Source organism: Orycteropus afer, unplaced genomic scaffold (genome assembly GCF_000298275.1).
Source record: "Orycteropus afer afer isolate SDZICR_OR568_19922 unplaced genomic scaffold, OryAfe1.0 scaffold00007, whole genome shotgun sequence".
Lineage (NCBI taxonomy): Eukaryota > Metazoa > Chordata > Mammalia > Tubulidentata > Orycteropodidae > Orycteropus > Orycteropus afer.
Genome location: NW_006921594.1, coordinates 24,190,817 through 24,210,125, shown reverse-complemented (window position 1 = coordinate 24,210,125; position 19,309 = coordinate 24,190,817). Strand labels below are relative to the sequence as shown.

Below are 19,309 nucleotides of genomic sequence, written 5' to 3'. Positions count from 1 at the left end.
CTGTTTATCATTTATGGACTACCGATAATTATACTCCAGATCTACCTGACTACTACTAACAACAAATAATTGTGCTAACTCTACAAAGACTATGTATATTTTTAGAACCCATGGTCACAAAAATTAAAAAAAAAATAATTTCAATATGTAAAAATCTTTTTGCTTCAAAGAACTTTGGTCAGTGCGGAATAAAAGACTCTCAAACATAAAATACATTAGGTTGACATTCTATGGGTAAAATGGAATTGAAAAATGAATTTGATGAGAAAAAGTAAAAGTTTTAAGTTATTTAAATTAATTATACATAATAATTATATTTATTATTGATACAAAAATAGATAGATCTCATATAACCATGGTATTCAGAGTACATTAGATAAATTTATGTGACAGTTTGCTTCTGGAAGATTTTTAGTCTTGGAAACTCTATGGGAATTCCACTTTGTCCTTTAGGGTCACTATTCGTCGGAATCTACTAGACAGGAGTGTGAATCATTTAGAAGTGTGGTGCATAATTTTTTTTTTTTTTGTTTAAAAATATCAATAATTAAAATATGCCAGAAATAACATCCTCTGTAAGTATTTAAACTTACCTTAAAAAGTTTACAAGTCTACTTAAATATATGTATATATCTATATCTATCTATATATGAGGAAATATAGATAATTTTTCAAAATTCTTTGAGTTGTAGGAGAAAAAATATGGAAAACCAGTGATTCATAATAATTACTGTATATTCAGAGTAACTGGCATGATGGGGGTTGAGGAAGGAGACAGGGGTTCAATGAGAGCTGATTGCAACAGGCCGGTAAGAAATAAAGAGACTGTGAACTAAGGCAGTACGAAGCATGACAAAGTAAGAGAATGACAAGGTGTAGAAGGATGTGAACAATATTAAAGAGGCAGAATGTACTGTATAGAATGACAAATTGAATATAGTGGGAAATGAGATACGGAAAAAGAAAAGTCTAAAATACCTCTCGAACTATTGAGTAGGAGACAGATTAATTTGAAGAGAAACAAAGGAGTTTATTTCTGCTATGTTGAGATGCAGATATTTGGTATCTGGCTCACAGCTCTTTAAAGTTCCATGTTTTCTAGGAGGTCATGGAAATCATAAGTTAAATAATGATAACAAAAGTCTTGAACAATCCCAGTAAGCACATAGAGAATACAAAGAGGCTTACTTCATTTGCTCCTTTCTCAATGGAGCAGCTATTATATGTCAAACACTTGTCATCATACTTGGGATATAAATCAAAAACCTAACTCATTGCCGTCGAGTCAATTCCAACTCATAGCGACCCCTCCTGGGTTTTCTAGGCTGTATGTCTATGGAAGTAGATTGCCCAGTTTTCCTTCTGAGATGGATTTGAACTGACAGCCTCATGGTTAACAGTCAAATGCCTTAGGCACTATGCCACCATAGCTCCTGCTGAGGATTTAGAAGTGAGCAAAACAGACAAAGGCTCAGGATAAAACTTAAATTTCATAACTCTAGTGTGAATTAGGAAAGCAAAAATGATTACCACCTTGAAAAGTTGGAGGTATCCTCACCCTTCAGAAGCCAACATTTTTAAATATTGTTCTCAGTTAATTTTATTTCTTCAAAAGTTGAATAAACAACAAATTTGCTCTTGCCCTTTGGCTTCATCCCTCTAACAATCAGTCTGTCACTGAATAGGAAGGATAAATATTGCTTTTTTTTTGATGAATATGTGCCAGGATGTTTGAGGACAGGCCTTCTCAGCTTTCATACCATAGTCCTCAGAAGGTGATCTTCTCCCAAATGGCAGAAGTCCACAAACATGCTGGCTATCTAATCTTTAACAGAGTTACAAGCATCTGGAACTTTAAGTAATTGCAAATGTATAACATGATTGGAAGTCCTGTAGAGTATCTGGACGAAGGACTGATTTTCTTACCATTTCCCCTTGTATTAATTTCATATTCTGAATAACAATTTGGTCTATTACTGAGTTCAACACTTTTCAAAGAGAAATGAAATTGTCTCTTGGGATTAGCTTTATTTTTCTGAAGGGAATGTCAAATGTCTCTAGCAATTGAAAAGCTGTCTTGTGATGGTCATTTGATTACGTAGGTCAGTTGTTCTCAAACTTCTTAGACTGAAGACGCCTTCACACTCTAACATGATTAAGAATTCCAAATAGCTTTTGTCTATGTGGGTTATATGGAGCAATTTTTACTGTATTAGAAATTAAAAATTATAAATTTAAAAACATTTATTAATTTATTTTAAAATAATCATAATAAGTCCCTTGGATGTTAAGAAAATATAATACATTTTAAATGAAAAACAGGTATATTTTCTAGGAAAAAATATGGAGAAGAATGGTATTGTTTTATATATTTCACAAGTTTCTTTAATGTCTTAATAAAAGACAGCCGGGTTCTAATGTTTGTTTTCGCATTCTATCTTTTGTGATGTTGCACACATCATGTGTTTTCTGGAAATTCCACTGTGTCTTTATGAGAAAAGGAGAGTATAAAATGCAAATGATGTCTTAGCATTGTTATGGCAATACTTTTTATTTCCCAGGCTTCTGAAAGGGTTTCAGGAACTTCAGGTGTCCCTTCACCACTCTGAACTCAGCTTTGCTATGTGGGAGGACAGGTCAGGCTGATACAGTTTCCTTAGAGTATATTAACTAGGAGTTACATGTTGGCTGCTCCAATTGTTCCCCACCTCTCACCACCAGCAAATCATCCAGTTGAAGATTGCTATCAGTTCTTTTCTTTTTCCCTGGTTTTCTTTATTTCTACTGTAGGATGGTCTATTCCACTTCCTAGACTCGCTTTCTCATGATGGACACCACAATTGATCCAGGTTAAGATTCCTAAGCCCAGAATAGAGACCTCTCCTTCCCTCCTCACATTTGATACATCACCAAGACCTATCATTTTTATTGTCTATTTGTCTGAAAAATCTAGCCATTTCACTCAGTCACTGTCTCCCTCAACCAAGAGAATATCATCTTTCATCTTAAATATTCAAATGTGCTTCTGAATGGAGGTGTATCCATATCCAAGATTGTTCCCCTTCAATCTCTTCAACATACTGCAAACAGAATGATATTTACAAAATCTGATTATATCATTCCCATCCCCAGAAACATACACACTACCTCCCCAAATTAACACCTTTCTGTGATTTCTGTGATATTACAATAAGACAATATAAACTGCCTTTACTCTCCTACTCATTTTTCCAATCTCCTGTACCACCAAGTTTCTCTCCATGCTTTCTGTTTGCTAAAGCAACAGGGAGGCCTCATTTTCTGACCTCCTCTAATACCAGTAGAGGAAGACAGAATCCCTGCAAGGCCAGACATGCCTCCTCCCTCCAGCCCTTTCACCAACCCTGACACCAACCATTCCTCTCACAGCATCCACCACCTCTCTGCTGGGTCCGATAATTTGCTGCAGTGGTCATACATAACTCACAGATTATGGGGTTTATTAGGGATGCACCAGACTACAATTCAAGTTCAAAATGCTGTCAGTCTCTTGCATCTGGCCATCTCAGTTAGCAGTCGGCAGTCTCAGTAGTACATTGCTCTCTCAGTAGTGTGTGTCTCTCTCTCAGCAGTGTGTGTCTCTCAATGTCTCTCTCAGAAGTGCATGTCTCTCACATCTCTCTCTCTCAGCAGCTTGTGTCTCTCAGGAGTGTGTTTCTCTCAGCAGCACATCTTTCTCTGCCAGCAGTCAGAGAGACTTCTTCTGCCTCTAGGAGGGCTCCTTTTGAGCCTGGCAGAGTGGCCAAATTAGCCAATCCCAACATCAGAATTCTATACACCTGGGGGGGGGGGCTCTCTGCTAGCGTAGTGCCTAAGGCATTTGACTGCTAACCAGAAGGCTGGCAGTTCAAATCCACAAGCCACTCCTCAGAAGGAAGGTTGGGCAATCTACTTCCATAGTGAGACCACCTCGGAAACCCAAGGAGGGGTCACTAGGAGTTGGGTCCAACTTGGTGGCAGTGTATTTGAAGATTGCTTTGTGCCACTTTCAACAGAAATAGCCCAGGTGGATACCTTTAATGATCAGGATCTACTCAGTTGTTCATGGCATATTCCACCATGGAGTTTACAAAGACTTATGACTAGAAAAGCCATACTATGTAATTTACTACACCACACTGTTCCAGCCACAACAACTTTCTTCCTGTACCTTATATTGTCCTGTTCTCTCTCATTACAGGTTCTTTACCTTTGCCTTCAAATTTTTTTTTCCTTCCTCACCTAGTTAACAACTACTCATTCTTAAAATTTCAATTCAATTATCATTTCCTCAGGAATCTTCATTTGACCTCCCTGACATGGTCAAATCCCTTATTATATACTTTATAGCAATATACCCCTCTCTCCACATACTTCTCAGAGCCTGATTTTTACTTTTATTTTATATATTATTTCACTAGCAGTTCTCTCTATCAAATTTGTAACCTCCAAGAGAACAAGAACCATGCATGTTTTTGTATTCCTTTTTTTGGTAAAGGAGCTCTGGTGGTGTAGTAGTTAAGCATTTGGCTGCTAAAAAAAAGTCAGTTGTTCAAACCCACCAGCCACTCCATGGAAGAAAGATGTGACAGTCTGCTTCCATAAAGATTTACAGTCTTAGAAACTATGGATTGAGATCAACTTGATAGTGGTGAGGTTTTTTTTTTTTTTTTTTATTGTTGTTGTAAGGTGTCATGAAGTCAGTTCCTACTTGTAGTAACCCTACCTACAACAGAAGGAAACACTGCCTGACCCTGCACCATCCTCACAATTGTTGCTATGCTTGAGTCCATCATTACAGCAATGATCCATGTCGCTGAGGGTCTTTCTCTTTTTCTCTGACCCTCCACTTTACCAAGCTTGATATCCTTCTCCAGGGACTGCTCCCTCCTGACAACATGACCAAGTACAAGAAGTGTCTTGTCATCCACCATTCTATGGAGCATTCTGGCTCTACTTATCCAAAACAGATTTGTTTGTTCTTCTGGTAGTCCATGGTATACTCGATATACGTTGCCAATACCATACTTCAAATGTGCCAATTCTTCTTCAGTCTTCCTGATTCATTGCCCAGCTTTTGCATGCATATGAGGCAGTTGAAAATACCATTGCTTGGGTCAAGCACATCTTAGTCTTCAAAAGTGTTATCTTTGCTCTTTAACAATTCAAAGAGAGCTTTTGCAGCAGATTTGCTCAATGCAATACATTGTTTGATGTCCTGACTGCTGCTTCCATGAGCATTGATTGTGAATCAAAGTAAAATTAAATCCTTGTCAACTTCAATCTTTTCTCCATTTATCATAAAGTTGCTTATTGGTCCACTTGTGAGGAATTCTGTTTTCCTTATGTTGAAATGTAATCCATATTGCAGGCTGTAGTTTTAGATTTTCATCAGTAAGTGAAAAATCTTTTTCACTTTGAGCAAGCAAGTTTGCATATCTCAGGTTGTTAATGAGTCTTCTAATCCTGATACCACATTCTTCTTCCTATAGTACAGTTTCTCAGATTATTTGCTCAGCATACAGACAGAATTAGTATGGTGGAAGGATACAAGTCTGATGCCTATCTTTCATAATTTTAACCATGCAGTATCTCCCTGTTCTATTCAAACAACTGTCTCTTGGTCTATGTGCAGTTCCTTATGAGCACAAGTAAGTGTTCTGGAATCCCCATATTCTGCAATGTTACCCGTAATTTGTTATCATCCACACAATTGTATGCCATTCCATAGTCAATACAATCCAGAGAACACCTTTTTGGTATATTCTGCTTTCACCTAAGTCCTGTCCAACATCAGCAATGATATCCCTTTTTTCACATCCTCTTCTGAATCCAGCTTGAATTTCTGTCAATTCCCTGTCAATGTACTCCTGCAATACTTTTTGAATTATCTTCAGCAAAATTTTACTTGTGTGTGATATTAATGATATTTATTATTCCATAATTTCCACATTCTGTAGGATCACTGTTCTTTGAGATGAGCATGAACATGGACCTCCTCCAGTCATTTGGCCAAGTACCTCTCTTGCAAATTTCTTGGCACAGACAAGCAACCACTTCTTGCTTTGCATTCATTTGTTGGAACATCTCAGTGGGTGTTCTGTCCATTTCTGGAAGTGCTCAGTTGTCTATGCCAAGAAATTGACAAGAGAGGTACCTGGCAAACTGACTGGAAGAGGTCCGTATTTGTGCTCATTCCTAAGAAAGGTGATTAAACAGAATGCAAAAATTCTTGAACAATATCATTAATATGATACACAAGTAAAATTTTTCTGAAGATAATTTAAAACAACTGCAGCAGTACATTGACAGGGAACTGCTAGAAATCCAAGTTGGATTCAGAAGAGGGCATGAAATGAGGGGTATCATTGCTGTTGTTAGATGGATCTTGGCTGAAAGCAGAAAATACTAGAAGGATGTTTATCTGTGTTTTATTTTTTATTTAACTTTTTATTGTGATTTGGGTGAAATTTTACAGAACACATTCATTTTCCCTTCAACCGCTCATATACATGCTGTTTTGTGACATTAATTGAAATCTTCATAATGTAACAGTTCTCTTCCCACTTCTTTCTTGTGGTTACCTTTTCCCTGTTTCTTTCTTTCCTATGCATTCCTGCCTTCTGAGTTTTCTACCTGAGCTAGTGCTGCCCTTCTGATCTCTCATGGTTGATAGTTTTAAGGAGTTCACTTCCTTAGTTTAATTGTTCACCTGGAAGTCCTGTCTATTGTTTGGCTGAAAATTAAGCCATTGGAGTTAGTTCAATTCCAGCCCAAAGGATGCTTAGTGGCCATAGTCTCAGGTTTCACCAGTCCAGATCAGACCAGTAAAGTTAGTCTTTTTTATGCTTTTGAATTTTGTTGCAAATTTTCTCCCACTCTATACAATTTTGATCCCATTCCGAGTAGTTGGCAATGGTAGCCAGACACTACGCACTTCTGGTCTCAGTGTCATGTAGGCTAAGGTTCCCATGGGCCATTAGTCCCTTGACCTGTTTCCATGCATCTTTGATTTTCTTCACTGTTCTTTACTCTTGATGAGTAGAGACCAATAGTTACCTCTTAGATGGCTTTCCACAAGCTTTTAAGACCCAAGATGCTACTCACCAAAGGAGGATGAAGAACAATATTTTTGTGTCCTATGCTATGCCAGTTGAACCTGATGTGTCCTAGGACTATGGTACTGTGTCTGAAGACCTGGTGACTCACTCCTTCAAGGTATTTGGTTGTGGCTAAGAAATTAACATACCTTTGCTCTCTGTTAGTTCTACATATATATGGATATTTTTATAGTCCCTACAAATAGGTATGTAGAAATACTGTTTGTCAAATCTACATATGGTTTGGGGTATATTCCCATTTTCCTACCTATACTTGATCCTCTTTCCTGTTTACCTATTTATGCACCCATTTATTAATGCTTGTTATTACTGATAATATGGAATTGTCTGTGTTAGTATTTATCTTTGTTTTTGAACTTCTTGTACTCCTTCCCTTTTCTTCCTTTTCCTTAGTGATATTGTGTTGGTCACTTGTTTGGTATATTACCTTTCCCTTCACCCACATCATTATATATCTCTTACCTAGCTAGCAATTCTCCCTTCCCTCCCCTCTCAACCTTTCTAACCAACAAAGAAATGTTCTTTCTGTATGTAAATATTTCCTTATTTTTTTATAATAGTGGAGTCATACAATATTTGTCCTTCTGTGATTGACTTATTCCACTCAGCACAATGTCTTCCAAGTCCATCCACATTATGAGGTACTTAGAGAATTCTTCATTTTTCTTTAATGTTGTATAGTATTCCATTTTGTGTACATACCATAGTTGGCTATCCATTTATCCACTGATGGGCACTTATATTGTTTCCATCTCTTTGCTATTGTGAATAGTGCTGTGATGGATATGGGTGAACACACATCTATTTGTGTTCCGGCTCTCACCTCTTTAGGATATATATACCTAGTAGTTGGATTGCTTGATCAAATGGTATTTCTATTTGTAACTTTTTAAGGAAATGTCATAATGTTTTCCACAGTAGTTGTACCATTTTACAGCCCCAGCAGTGCATGAGACTTTCAATTTCCACGCACCAATGCCAGCATTTGTTGTTTTCTATCTTGTTGAATACTTGTGTTTTATTGATTATGCAAAGGCATTTGACTTTGAGGATCATAAAAATAATTCAAACAAAGGGCATTGCAGAACACTTCATTATACTCAGGAAGAACTTGTATATAAAACACGAAGCAGTGGTTTGAACAGAATAAGGGGATATTGCATGGTTTCAAATAAGAAAAGGCCGGCTGAGCAAATAATCTGAGAAGCTAGACTATATGAAGAAGAAAGTAGCATCAGGATGGGAGGAAGAACCATTAGAAACCTGCAATATGCAGATGACAAAGATGACTTGAAGCAGTTACTGATGAAGTACAAAAACTACAGTATGGATTATACCTTAATATACAAAATAAAAAAATAAAAATCCTCATAACCGGACCAGTAAGTAACCTAATGATAAATGCAGAAGATTGAAGTTGTCAAGTATTTTGTTTTACTTGGACCCACAATCAATGCCCATGGAAACAGCAGTCAAGAAATCAAATGATGTATTGCATTAGGCAAATCAGCTGCAGAATACTTTTTTAAAGTGTTAAAGAACAAAAATGTCACTTTGAAGACTAAGGTGCACCTGACCCAAGCCGTGATATTTTGGATAGTCTCATATGCATATGCAAGCTGGACAATAAATAAAGAAGAATGTTGAAGGATTGATGTATTTTACATTGTGGTATTGGGAAAAAAAAAAAGGAGCTCTGGTAGCATAGTACCTAAGGCACTTGACTGCTAACTAGAAGGTTGGCGGTTCAAAACCACCAGCCACTCCTCGGAAGGAAGTTTGGGCAATCTACTTCCATAGTGATACTGCCTCGGAAACCCAAAGAGGGGTCGCTATGAGTCAGGTCCCACTCGATGGCACATAACAACAACAACAATTGGCAAAAAATATTTATTGAATGTTCCATGGACTGGTAGAAGAACAAATAAATCTATCTTGGAGGAAGTACAGCCAGAATGCTCCTTAGAAGTGAGAAAATCCGTATTTCGTCTTTCATACTTTTTGATATTGTCAAAGAGACCGGCCCCTTGAGAAGGATATTATGATAGGTAAAGCAGAGGTTTAGAGAAAAGAGGGAAGATTATCAATGAGATGGATTGACATAGTGGCTGTGATGATGGGCTTAACCATGGCAATGATTCTGTGGATGACACAGGACCAGGCAATGCTTCGTTCTCTTGTACATAGGGTTGCTATGAGTCAAAATCAACTCAATGACAACTAACAACAACAACAGATATGTAAATATCCAGAGCCATTTTAAAAGTGTGACCTAGGCAGATCTTTGATAGCTAAGGTTACTATGAAAGGTATGTTGTCATCGACAACAAAGTGACCTTCCTCTTACTAGCCAATGAACATTCGCATAATTTTTAAAGAATATCTGATATTTTAAAATGCAATGTGTTGTAAAGAATGCTGATTGTTTCTCTGAATTTTATGAACTTATCCAAGGCCAGAACAGAGATTCATATACTTAAAATGTTCTTGTTGTATTCTGAATCTGGAGAAAACAATGCCATCAATACCCTTTCTCAAGAGAAACATCTTGTACTTGGAGATCTTTTCCAAATCGTCATCTAATGATTATGATCATAGAGTTGAAGACTTTTCATGAAAGTCTTGTCTCCTGAGTATTTTATACCAGAAAAGGCTTGGATAAAATCCAAGGTAAAGTTTCAGACATGCATTTTGGCTTCACTTGGAAAACAAACGTGCAAGCAATTTGAGGTTTGTACTTTGGAGGTCTTTACTATGTTCCCAAGTCAATTTTAAAGCAAGAAGCTCTTTAAATTCACAATAAGCCCCATCCTGCCCTTTGTGGCCCCAAAAGCACAGTACTGTTGATGGGAGTGCAGCTTTACCAGTGTTTCCGATCTCTGGGAACCATCATAAAGCAAATCCTTGGTTTCAATTGCTCTTCAGTAGCTGGTAATAAGAAATGGATTGGATTGCACTGCTCTAGGAGATAATCAGGTATTTGTCCATTGACTATAAAGTAACTTGTTCTTACCTATACAATAAAGAACAGCAATATCCTGTCACCACTGGAAAATCTGCCTTTTGTTTATCATCTATATAAAGCTTGCAGAACACTGGGTGTGGAACACTCTGATACACACGTGCACTCAAATTCTCTCCCTGGTGTTCATGGACTACTATAGAACTGTGTGGGATTTCTGCAAAGCTTAGCCAGCCCAACACAGAGAAAATGGATCAGATATGCTATTAGTGATCTTGTTCTACTAGTATCTGTTGGTCTAAGGAGAGGATATGTGTCCCAGAAATTACCTAACAAGTAATGACCTGTCTCTCAGAAAGTTAGTCAAAGCTTTTAACTCCCCACCAAACCAGTGTAGAAATCAAATCACATCACATCCACACCAGGAAAGAGAAATTAATGTCCCAAGAGTCACCCATTGTATTTGATTAAGTTCTAACAGGAGAACGAAAGATTTCAATAGCAAATGTTGTTTTCCTTAAAACATTTCCAAACAGAAATCTTCATGTCAATCATCAAAGGAAAACATTCCTTCACTTGTAGGCCACTGAAGAGCATATAAATATATTTGATTCTGCTTCCAAAGGGTGGCCAGTACTGACACCACTAGCAAAATGTTTTATTTGTGAGGAACTCTCAGAAGAGTTCCTGGTATTTTCAATGTGAGCTTGCTAGATATATTTGCAAACATGTTTGTGTATTTGGGGATGCAGTATTTTAAAAACATGTTACTTTGTCTAAACCTGATCAGCTTTAGCTGGTATTTGGAGATGTTTTTGTCCTTCTCTGACACTTTGCGTGGCCACTGGAGACTCTTCAAAACATTTCCTTATTCAGGTCTCAAGTTTAAGTATTAAGTTCAAAGAATTACTTTTCCAATCAATTAGAGTAAAATATTAATTTTATTTTTGCACTAGGCTTTGATATTTATGCACTTTAGTTGCAGAAAGGGTCTTTTTTTTCACAGTTTGGAATAATTTATTTTGTTTAAATAGTATATATATGAGTAGCAAAGATCAAACATTTATCTCACAGTTAAATGGTCTGTGAAAAAAATCATTCATCAAAGTCCTCATCAGATAATATTTATTAAACAGTTTATGAAGGTCCCATAATAACTTTTATTTATTGACCAAAATTGTTTTGTGAACTTGCTCCACTAATATATCTTTATTTGCCTGTTCTATTTATTCTACACATTGTCACCAGAAATGTGTAATTTTTGTGTGAAATGTTTATGTAGTCATTTCTAGCAGCTGAATGCAAAATGGAATAAATGCAGATGTACTGACTTTAGAGGGCATGTTTTAATTAAAGAAAAAAATTGCTACATCAACAGTTCTTGTTTGTGGTTAAAATCAGGAGAGATGATTATTTTTATTGAATTAAACACAAGAATAAATAAAACTGTTAAGGTGTTTCAAATGATATATTTTAAAGTTATAGATGGTGATTGCAATAAAGACAAAAGATAAAAATGATATTAGTTATATTATTTATATCTTGATGAGACCTAATAAAAAGTTACATTTACTCTGTGGAATATTGTATTTTTATTTGTTTGCTATAAATATGCAATATATCAACATAAGCCTGATTTTTTTTAACTTGTTTTAGGATTATTATCTTTTAAAAACTTCTCCACACATGCTGTCTGTTCAAATAACTGTGCAGTTAACTCAAATCATCTGAAATATAGTAGTTTAGTAGCACTTATTCAGATGAAATATAGTTCTTCAGAATTAATTAAATTCATCGTATTTTTTATTTCATCAAAGACTTTCGGGTAATATCCCTAAAATTATAAAGGATTTGGCTTACCAGCATTAATTTTTTCTATAAGTTATTTGTCCCAGGTTAATAATTTTTGTTCTTCCTGAATCAATATATTGTGGAATTTAATTCTCTAGACTATCAGACTCTATTACTTCTTTATGAGTCAATCTCTGGAAATTTATCATCTCCATTTGAATGTCTATTCCCTAAATTAGATACATAAGAAATTGAAAACATTTTAAAATAAATCATAGCAAAGTTATTGAGAGGCAATTTAAATATGTCTATATATGCAACTGTTTGAGTGGTTGAGGTAGCTTTCATATAACCCTTCTCCCTTTTCACAAAGCCTTGTAGAACTAGTTCTAAACTTGAGTTGTATTACTGTGTGTGGAGATCAGTGAAGTTGAGTTTATGTTTAGCCTCATATAATATTTAATATTTGTAAGGAAGAAATAAAATTAAATGACATTTGTTGTTGTTGCTGTAGTTATTTGCCATTGACTCAGACCTGACTTATGGCGACCCCTCCTTGGGTTTCCAAGGTAGTATCACTACGGAAGTAGATTGCCCAACCTTCCTTCCGAGGAGTGGCTGGTAGGTTTGAACCACCAGCCTTCTGGTTAGCAGTCAAGTGCCATTTAAGAACCTTAAAAAAAAAAAAAATTATACTAACCACAAAGGCAGATCTGATTCTAATCTAAAGGCAGATCTGATTCTGGCTATCCTTTGGAGAGGAATTCCACCTAATTCCCGAAGGTGATGAGTCAAAAGATATCCACTCAAATCTTAAATTGTCATAGAAAGCGTTAACTTGAATATTATCCAGAGACTTGTTGGAAGACCCTTTCAGTTATAAAGATAGCTGGGACTTTACATTGGTGTTGTTCTATTTAACCATAAACATTTTCGGGAATGCTTTGAGAAGATGCTTAAATTTTAGTTGCTCAAGAATTTTCTGAGTTATAACTTTATTAAGTAAATATTAAAGTTAACAGGAGAGTCTAAGTTATGGTAAAACTGAATGTTACACTTTTTTAACTTAGTTACTAAAGGTTTCATTATTTTCATAAAATGTGATAAATAGTGAAATTGGAACAAAATAAAATAAAATAAACTTTCCTAGAATCAATTGATTTTTCAAATGTCAGTAAGATGATTAAAAATATAAATTTAACATATTGACTTAAAATATGTATTTATAATTTTAGAGGAAAGTCATGGTTACCACTACTACCAACTTTGTATGTATTTGAGCAACTTTATTTTAGAGATAATTGTATGGCCGTTTCAGAAATAGTGTATATCCAGCATATATGTCATGTTAACATACTGAAGTAAAATACCTTTAAATTTTTTTCTGAAGTAAAATAATATAGGATTTGAATGAAAGAAAAATTGGAATACAAGTATTAAAAATAATAAATTGAGTTTCTTATTACACTCACGTTTAAGGAAAATTTATAAGTGACAGAAAAACCCTGGTAATAAAAATACAATAAACTCTAGAAGGTAGATTATGTACATGTTGACAGATTTAATTTGTTTATATTTCTTTTTACCAATAGCTCACAGTAGTATGAATGACACTAATCTTCCTATGGAAACAACTGAGTGCATTCGAGGTCAAGGAGAAGGTTACCGAGGCTTCACCAATACAATTTGGAATGGAATTCCATGCCAGCGCTGGGATTCCCAGCATCCTCATCAACATGACATAACTCCTGAAAATTTCAAATGCAAGTAAGTAAATTCCTCAGATGTTGAAAATTTCATTAGGCCCTAGGGGAAATAAAGCAGAATAGTTGCTTTCTACTAATTTCTATATTAGTGGTCCTCATGCTTTAGTGTGCCTATGATCATCATGGACCAAGAAATAGCATCACGATAAATGGAGAGAAGATTGAAGTTGTCAAAGACTTCATATTGCTTGGTTCTACAATCAACACCAATGGAAGCAGTGGTCAAGACATCAGACAACATATTGCATTGGGTAAATATGCTGCAAAAGACCTCTTTCAAGTGCTGAAGGGCTGAAGTCTCCTTAAAGACTAAGGTGCACCTTACCCAAGCCATGGTATTTTCAATCGCCTCTTATGCATGTGAGAGATGGAAATGAATAAGGAAGGCCAAAGAAGAGTTGATGTTTTTGAGTTGTGGTGTTGGTGAATAATATTGAAAGTACCATGGACTGCTAAAAGAATTAACAAATCTGTTCTGGAAGAAGTGCAGTCAGACTGCTCTTGGAAGGGAGAATGACCAAACTTTGTCTCACCTACTTGGGCCACATTGTCAGAAGGAACCATTCCCTGGAGAAGGCTATCATGCTTGGTAAAGTGGAAGGTCAATGAAAAAGGGGAAGGCCCTCAACAAGATGGAATGACACAGTGGCTGCAATGATGGGCTCAAGTATAGCAGGAATTGTGAGGCTGGCACAGAGCCAGGCAGTGTTTTATTCTGTTGTACATAGGGTTGCTATAAGTTGGAGATGACTTGATGGCGCCTAACAACAACAACATGATCATCATGAGTTAAAAGTACATTTTCCTGCTCCAACATGGGATCCTCAATGTGCATTATAAATACTCTACGTGATTCCCACCACTCGTCTGTTAGTTTGTCATACTGTGGTGGCTTGTGTGTTTCTGTGATGCCAGAAGCTATGCCACCAGTATTTCAGATACCAGCAGGTTCATCCATGGTGCAAAGGTTTCAGTGGAGCTTCCAGACTAAGATAGACTAAGAAGAGGGATAGGGCCATCCACTTCTGGGAAAAAAAAAAAAAAAGCTCTGAAAACCTTATGAATAGCAGTGAAAGATCGTCTGATATAGTGTCAGAAGTTGAGCTCCATAAGGAAGGCACTCAAAATACCAACAACTAGGGAAGAGCAGCCCCTTCAAATTAGAGGTGACATTAAGTACAATGCTATATGGATAATGTCCATGCACCTACAAGGAAGACCAGTTAATGCTATTATTATTCAAATTTACACACAAGCCACTAAAGTCAAAGACAAAAAATTGAAGATTTTTACCAACTTCTACAGTCTGAAATTGACCAAACATGTAATCAAGGTTATCAAGGTTATTGGCATGTGAAAACTGTAACAAAGAAGAATCATCATTAGTTGGAAAATATGGCCTTGGTGATAGGAATTACACTTGAGACCAGATGATAGAGACTAATGACTTACTCACAGAAAATATCTTTTTTGAACAACATAAACAGGTGACTATACAAGATTGAAGTTGTCAGAGTTGTCATTTTGCTTAGATCCACAATCAGTGCCCATGGAAACAGCAGTCAAGAAATCAGAGGAAGTATTGCACTGGATAAATCTGCTGCAAAAAACCTCTTTAAAGTGTTAAAGAGCAAAAGTGTCACTTTGAAGATTAAGGTGCCCCTGAGCCCAGGCATAGTATTTTCAATAGCCTCATATGTATGTGGAAGCAGGACAGCGAATAAGGAAGACTGAAGAATTGATGCATGTGCATTGTGGTGTTGGTGAAGGATATTGAAAACACCATGGACTGCCAGAAGGACGAACAGATCTGTGTTGGAAAGAGTATAGCCAGAACTCTCCTTTTAAGCCAGAATGGCCAGACTTTGTCTCACATAATTTGCTCATATTGTCAGAAGGAACCAGTCCCTGGAGAAGGATATCATGCTTGGTAGAGTGTAGGGTCATTGACAAAGGCGAATACCGCCAACAAGTTGTATTGACACAGTGGCTGTAACAATGGGCTCAAGCATTGCAATGACTGTGAGGATGGCGAATGACTTGGCAGTGTTTCTTTCTGTTGTATGTAGGATCACCATGAGGTGGACCCATCTCAATGGCACCTAATAGCAACAACAGCTAGGTGATTCTGACACAAGTGGTTGATGTTACCTGTTTTGGATACACATCCTTAGGTTTTTCAGCATCTCAGCTTTGCTCTTGCAGGTTTATTTAATACAGAATTTAATGGTAATGGTAACCATGCATGTTTTTTAGAAAGCATAGTTTTTAGATTTTAATACTAACTTTGTGGGAAATTCTTTCCTTTTTTCCTTACAAAAAGAAGACCTCAATTCCAGTCAACAGTTTACATTAATTATATTTCAGCCTTGAGGAATTACACCAAAATGATTTTTAAATTTTAAATGAATGTTTTCCATTGTTTCAAAATTTGCTTTAAAATGTGGAAAGTGAAACAACTTTTTAGAAGAATCAAGCCAAAGAAATTGCCCTTGATGCCCTTGAGTATCAAATATGGAGTTGTTGTGTCCATTTTCTATGACTGCTTTTTTTCCACCACTTGACTTTTGTTGAATAAATGCAGCCACAATGCCATGTGTTTTTAAATTGTCTACCTTGTTATAAGGAACATAAAATGATTGCCTATGAGATTTATAACACTCATGCCATTCATAGTGACTTTGCTGAAACAACCACTATAAATAACATATATTGGCTTTGATGTAATTGACTTTTAATAAGAGAGGTTAACATTTCAGGATGAAAAGTTATGAGTACTAGTTGGCCCATCCACAGTAGAGGACAGATATTTTATGTTTTTTGTTTTTTAGCTAATTCAGCAGCAATTATTTGCTTAGATGGTTAAATATTCATAGGTTGGAATATTTTTTCATTATTTCATAATTACAAAATTTATAGTGTCCTTCTGGGTTTATGCCCCTTTTTTCCTTCTTAGCAATTCATTCTATCTAACTCAGAAGCCCCATTTTGAAAATAAATGCCAAGGTGGATAAGCAAAGAAAATGAGGGAAAAAAAAGTTAGTTAATAGGGACAAAAGGAGATAGTGTCATCCATCCTTAACAATTGTTGTTAACTTCTAATGACTCGTAACACTGAAATAAGAAATTATACATGTGCAAGGGCTCAATGAACTTTTTATAAGAAAAAAAATGATCATAGAAATTTAATTCACATATTTCATGATTATAACTTAATTATAAAAAATTTAGCCATTACATGTTTTCAGAATCTCAAGCCATCTTTTCCTCATTTCGTTCCTTGGTCAAAATAATAAAACATTTGAAATACCAAGAAACAAAATGTGAGCTGCGTTAGAGAACTCATAAAACGTGAAACAGTATTTTGCTCAGAATATTGGTGCATTTACCATTTGTGGTCTAGCAATGTTGCTTAGGGTCCTATATCATATTAAATACTGTTTCCACCAATGCTGAGACTCTTTCCAAATGCCAATTTTCAAAATGCTATCACTGAACAACATGGCTTATGATGAAGATACATAAATCATAGAATTGTCTATCCACTTTAGTAATTGTAAATAATTCCTACTTCAAGTGAAGGGAAAGTACTTAAAATATTTGGGCAAACCTAGCCTTTCATTTTCATTTAATCTTGATTAATGAGGTGCTTCTGGATTTAGATTTTGTAAGTTTAAACTGATACGTTGGGCAACCTGTACCTTATACCTTCATTCAACTATGCTGACTTAAATTAACAAGCCAAAGTAGTTTTATTTTCAACGATTTTTCATTTAAAATTGCAAACTTGTGTAAATTTTAAGTAAAATTTAATACACATATTTTATACTTACACAATTTTTGCAAATCACAAGTAGAATTTGGTATAAGAAAAATAAAAGTTTTTTCATCTTTTCCAATTAATAAATAATTTTGTAAACAGTCTGAAGACATAAATACATGCTATAATTGTGAACACTTGTTATTCAATGGTCTTAAATATTGGCAATCAATGTTCTGAAATTCTTAAATAACACAGTTTGCATCAAGACCTAAAGCAGTTAAAAAAATGAAATCATATGTGCAGTTGACATGACCAGCAATCTGAAACTATTTTCACTAGGTGGAATATTACCTCTTGATTTCTTAACTATACTCAAACTTTTTCCTTTAAATGTTTATTAGTTTTTGATATCCCAATTGGGTATTAATAAAATCGTAGCACTTCTTACTCAACATAAGTGATAAATACACTATGGTTTCCAATATATTGAATAGTAATTTGGTTTAATAGTTAGCCAGGGTTTGGTAGAAAAAATGCATGTGCTTGCTTAGAAATAGAGAATGATTTTGGATATATTTTAAGTTAAAAAACAAAACAAAAACCTTTGAATGCTTTTACCTTTAGAGAATTTAGTGTGTGTGTATTTGTGTGTATTTCCTTATTGGAAACTCTAAATATCTAATTAAAGCACTAAAAAGATAAAGCATGCACATATATTACACTGACCACACAGTCCCATAGTTAGATGTTCTATATTATGAATAGTCTTTAATTTTATAGAAATATTACTAAGGATTTCAGAAAATTTCTCTGAATCAAGGAAAAAACTATTTTGTAATTAAAAGAAACCTATGTAGAAAACTAAATGAATCAAAGAAATATAGAATTCAAGAAAAGAAATGGCTACCCTTTTTTGTGTCCTATTTTGAATAAACTGAACTTTATTTTAAATGAGAGTAGTTTATGACTAGTAAGAATAGAGTTTCTCCTTCAAAGAGAGATAGATGTTTTCTCTGTATTAAATGTAGACTGAGCCACGGAAATGTAATAAATGACAAGTCAGTTTTGAAATTATAACAATTCAGAGTCTACATCATGAGAAAGCATGATAAGAATGGAATAGTCCCATATCTCTCTTTTATAAAGCAGTAATATTTGCATGAAACTCCAGGCTTATGGAAGGAAAAGGATACTTATAAATCTGACAGCATTTATTCTAGTAATTTGGGTAGTGTCCGTTGTGTATACTGAATTTTAATTTGTTTTAACTAACTTAAATCCAAAATTTAAAACTCTATTTATAGACATGTATATCTTCTTGGAATCTAAAAACTTAACAGAGATGACTTCATCACTGTAAGAGCTCAGACAACTTAGGTTAACATGTGTGTTCTCAATAGGGACTTAAGAGAAAACTATTGCCGAAATCCAGATGGAGCTGAGTCACCCTGGTGTTTCACCACTGATCCAAACATCCGAGTTGGTTATTGCTCCCAAATTCCAAAATGTGACGTGTCAAGTGGACAAGGTAACGGCTGATGTTTTGCAATGCAGCATGATTAAATTTGGGGGAAATGCCTAAAGGGAAGACACATTTTAGAGCAGAAGATCTACTTCTTGGTGAACTAGTTTTATTGGTTAGCAAACAAAATTGTCAAGTACAAAGTTGGATCAGTTTTATGTGTTCATGTGTTCATGAAACACCTATTCATTTGAATCTATACTAATGTCAGGCACAGTTCTAGGCACTCGGAATACGGAGTAAATGAAGCTAAATCCACTGTCCCTGTGGAACTAACTTCTAGCTTAAAGAAAGAACAGAAAAAGAAAAACAAGAGATGAGGATAGTATATTCGTTTGTGGTAAGTGCTACAGAGAAAAATATCCC

General features: G+C 35.4%; 1 protein-coding gene across 1 annotated transcript in view; it reads left to right on the top strand.

The window, feature by feature from the left end:
* Positions 1-19,309, top strand: part of HGF (hepatocyte growth factor) — an 82,224-nt gene that overhangs the window by 32,409 nt on the left and 30,506 nt on the right. Inside the window, exons 8-9 of the mRNA XM_007944871.2 lie at positions 13,485-13,659; positions 18,822-18,949. Coding sequence (XP_007943062.1) covers positions 13,485-13,659; positions 18,822-18,949 — 303 coding nt within the window. The remainder of the gene's footprint in view (positions 1-13,484; positions 13,660-18,821; positions 18,950-19,309) is intronic.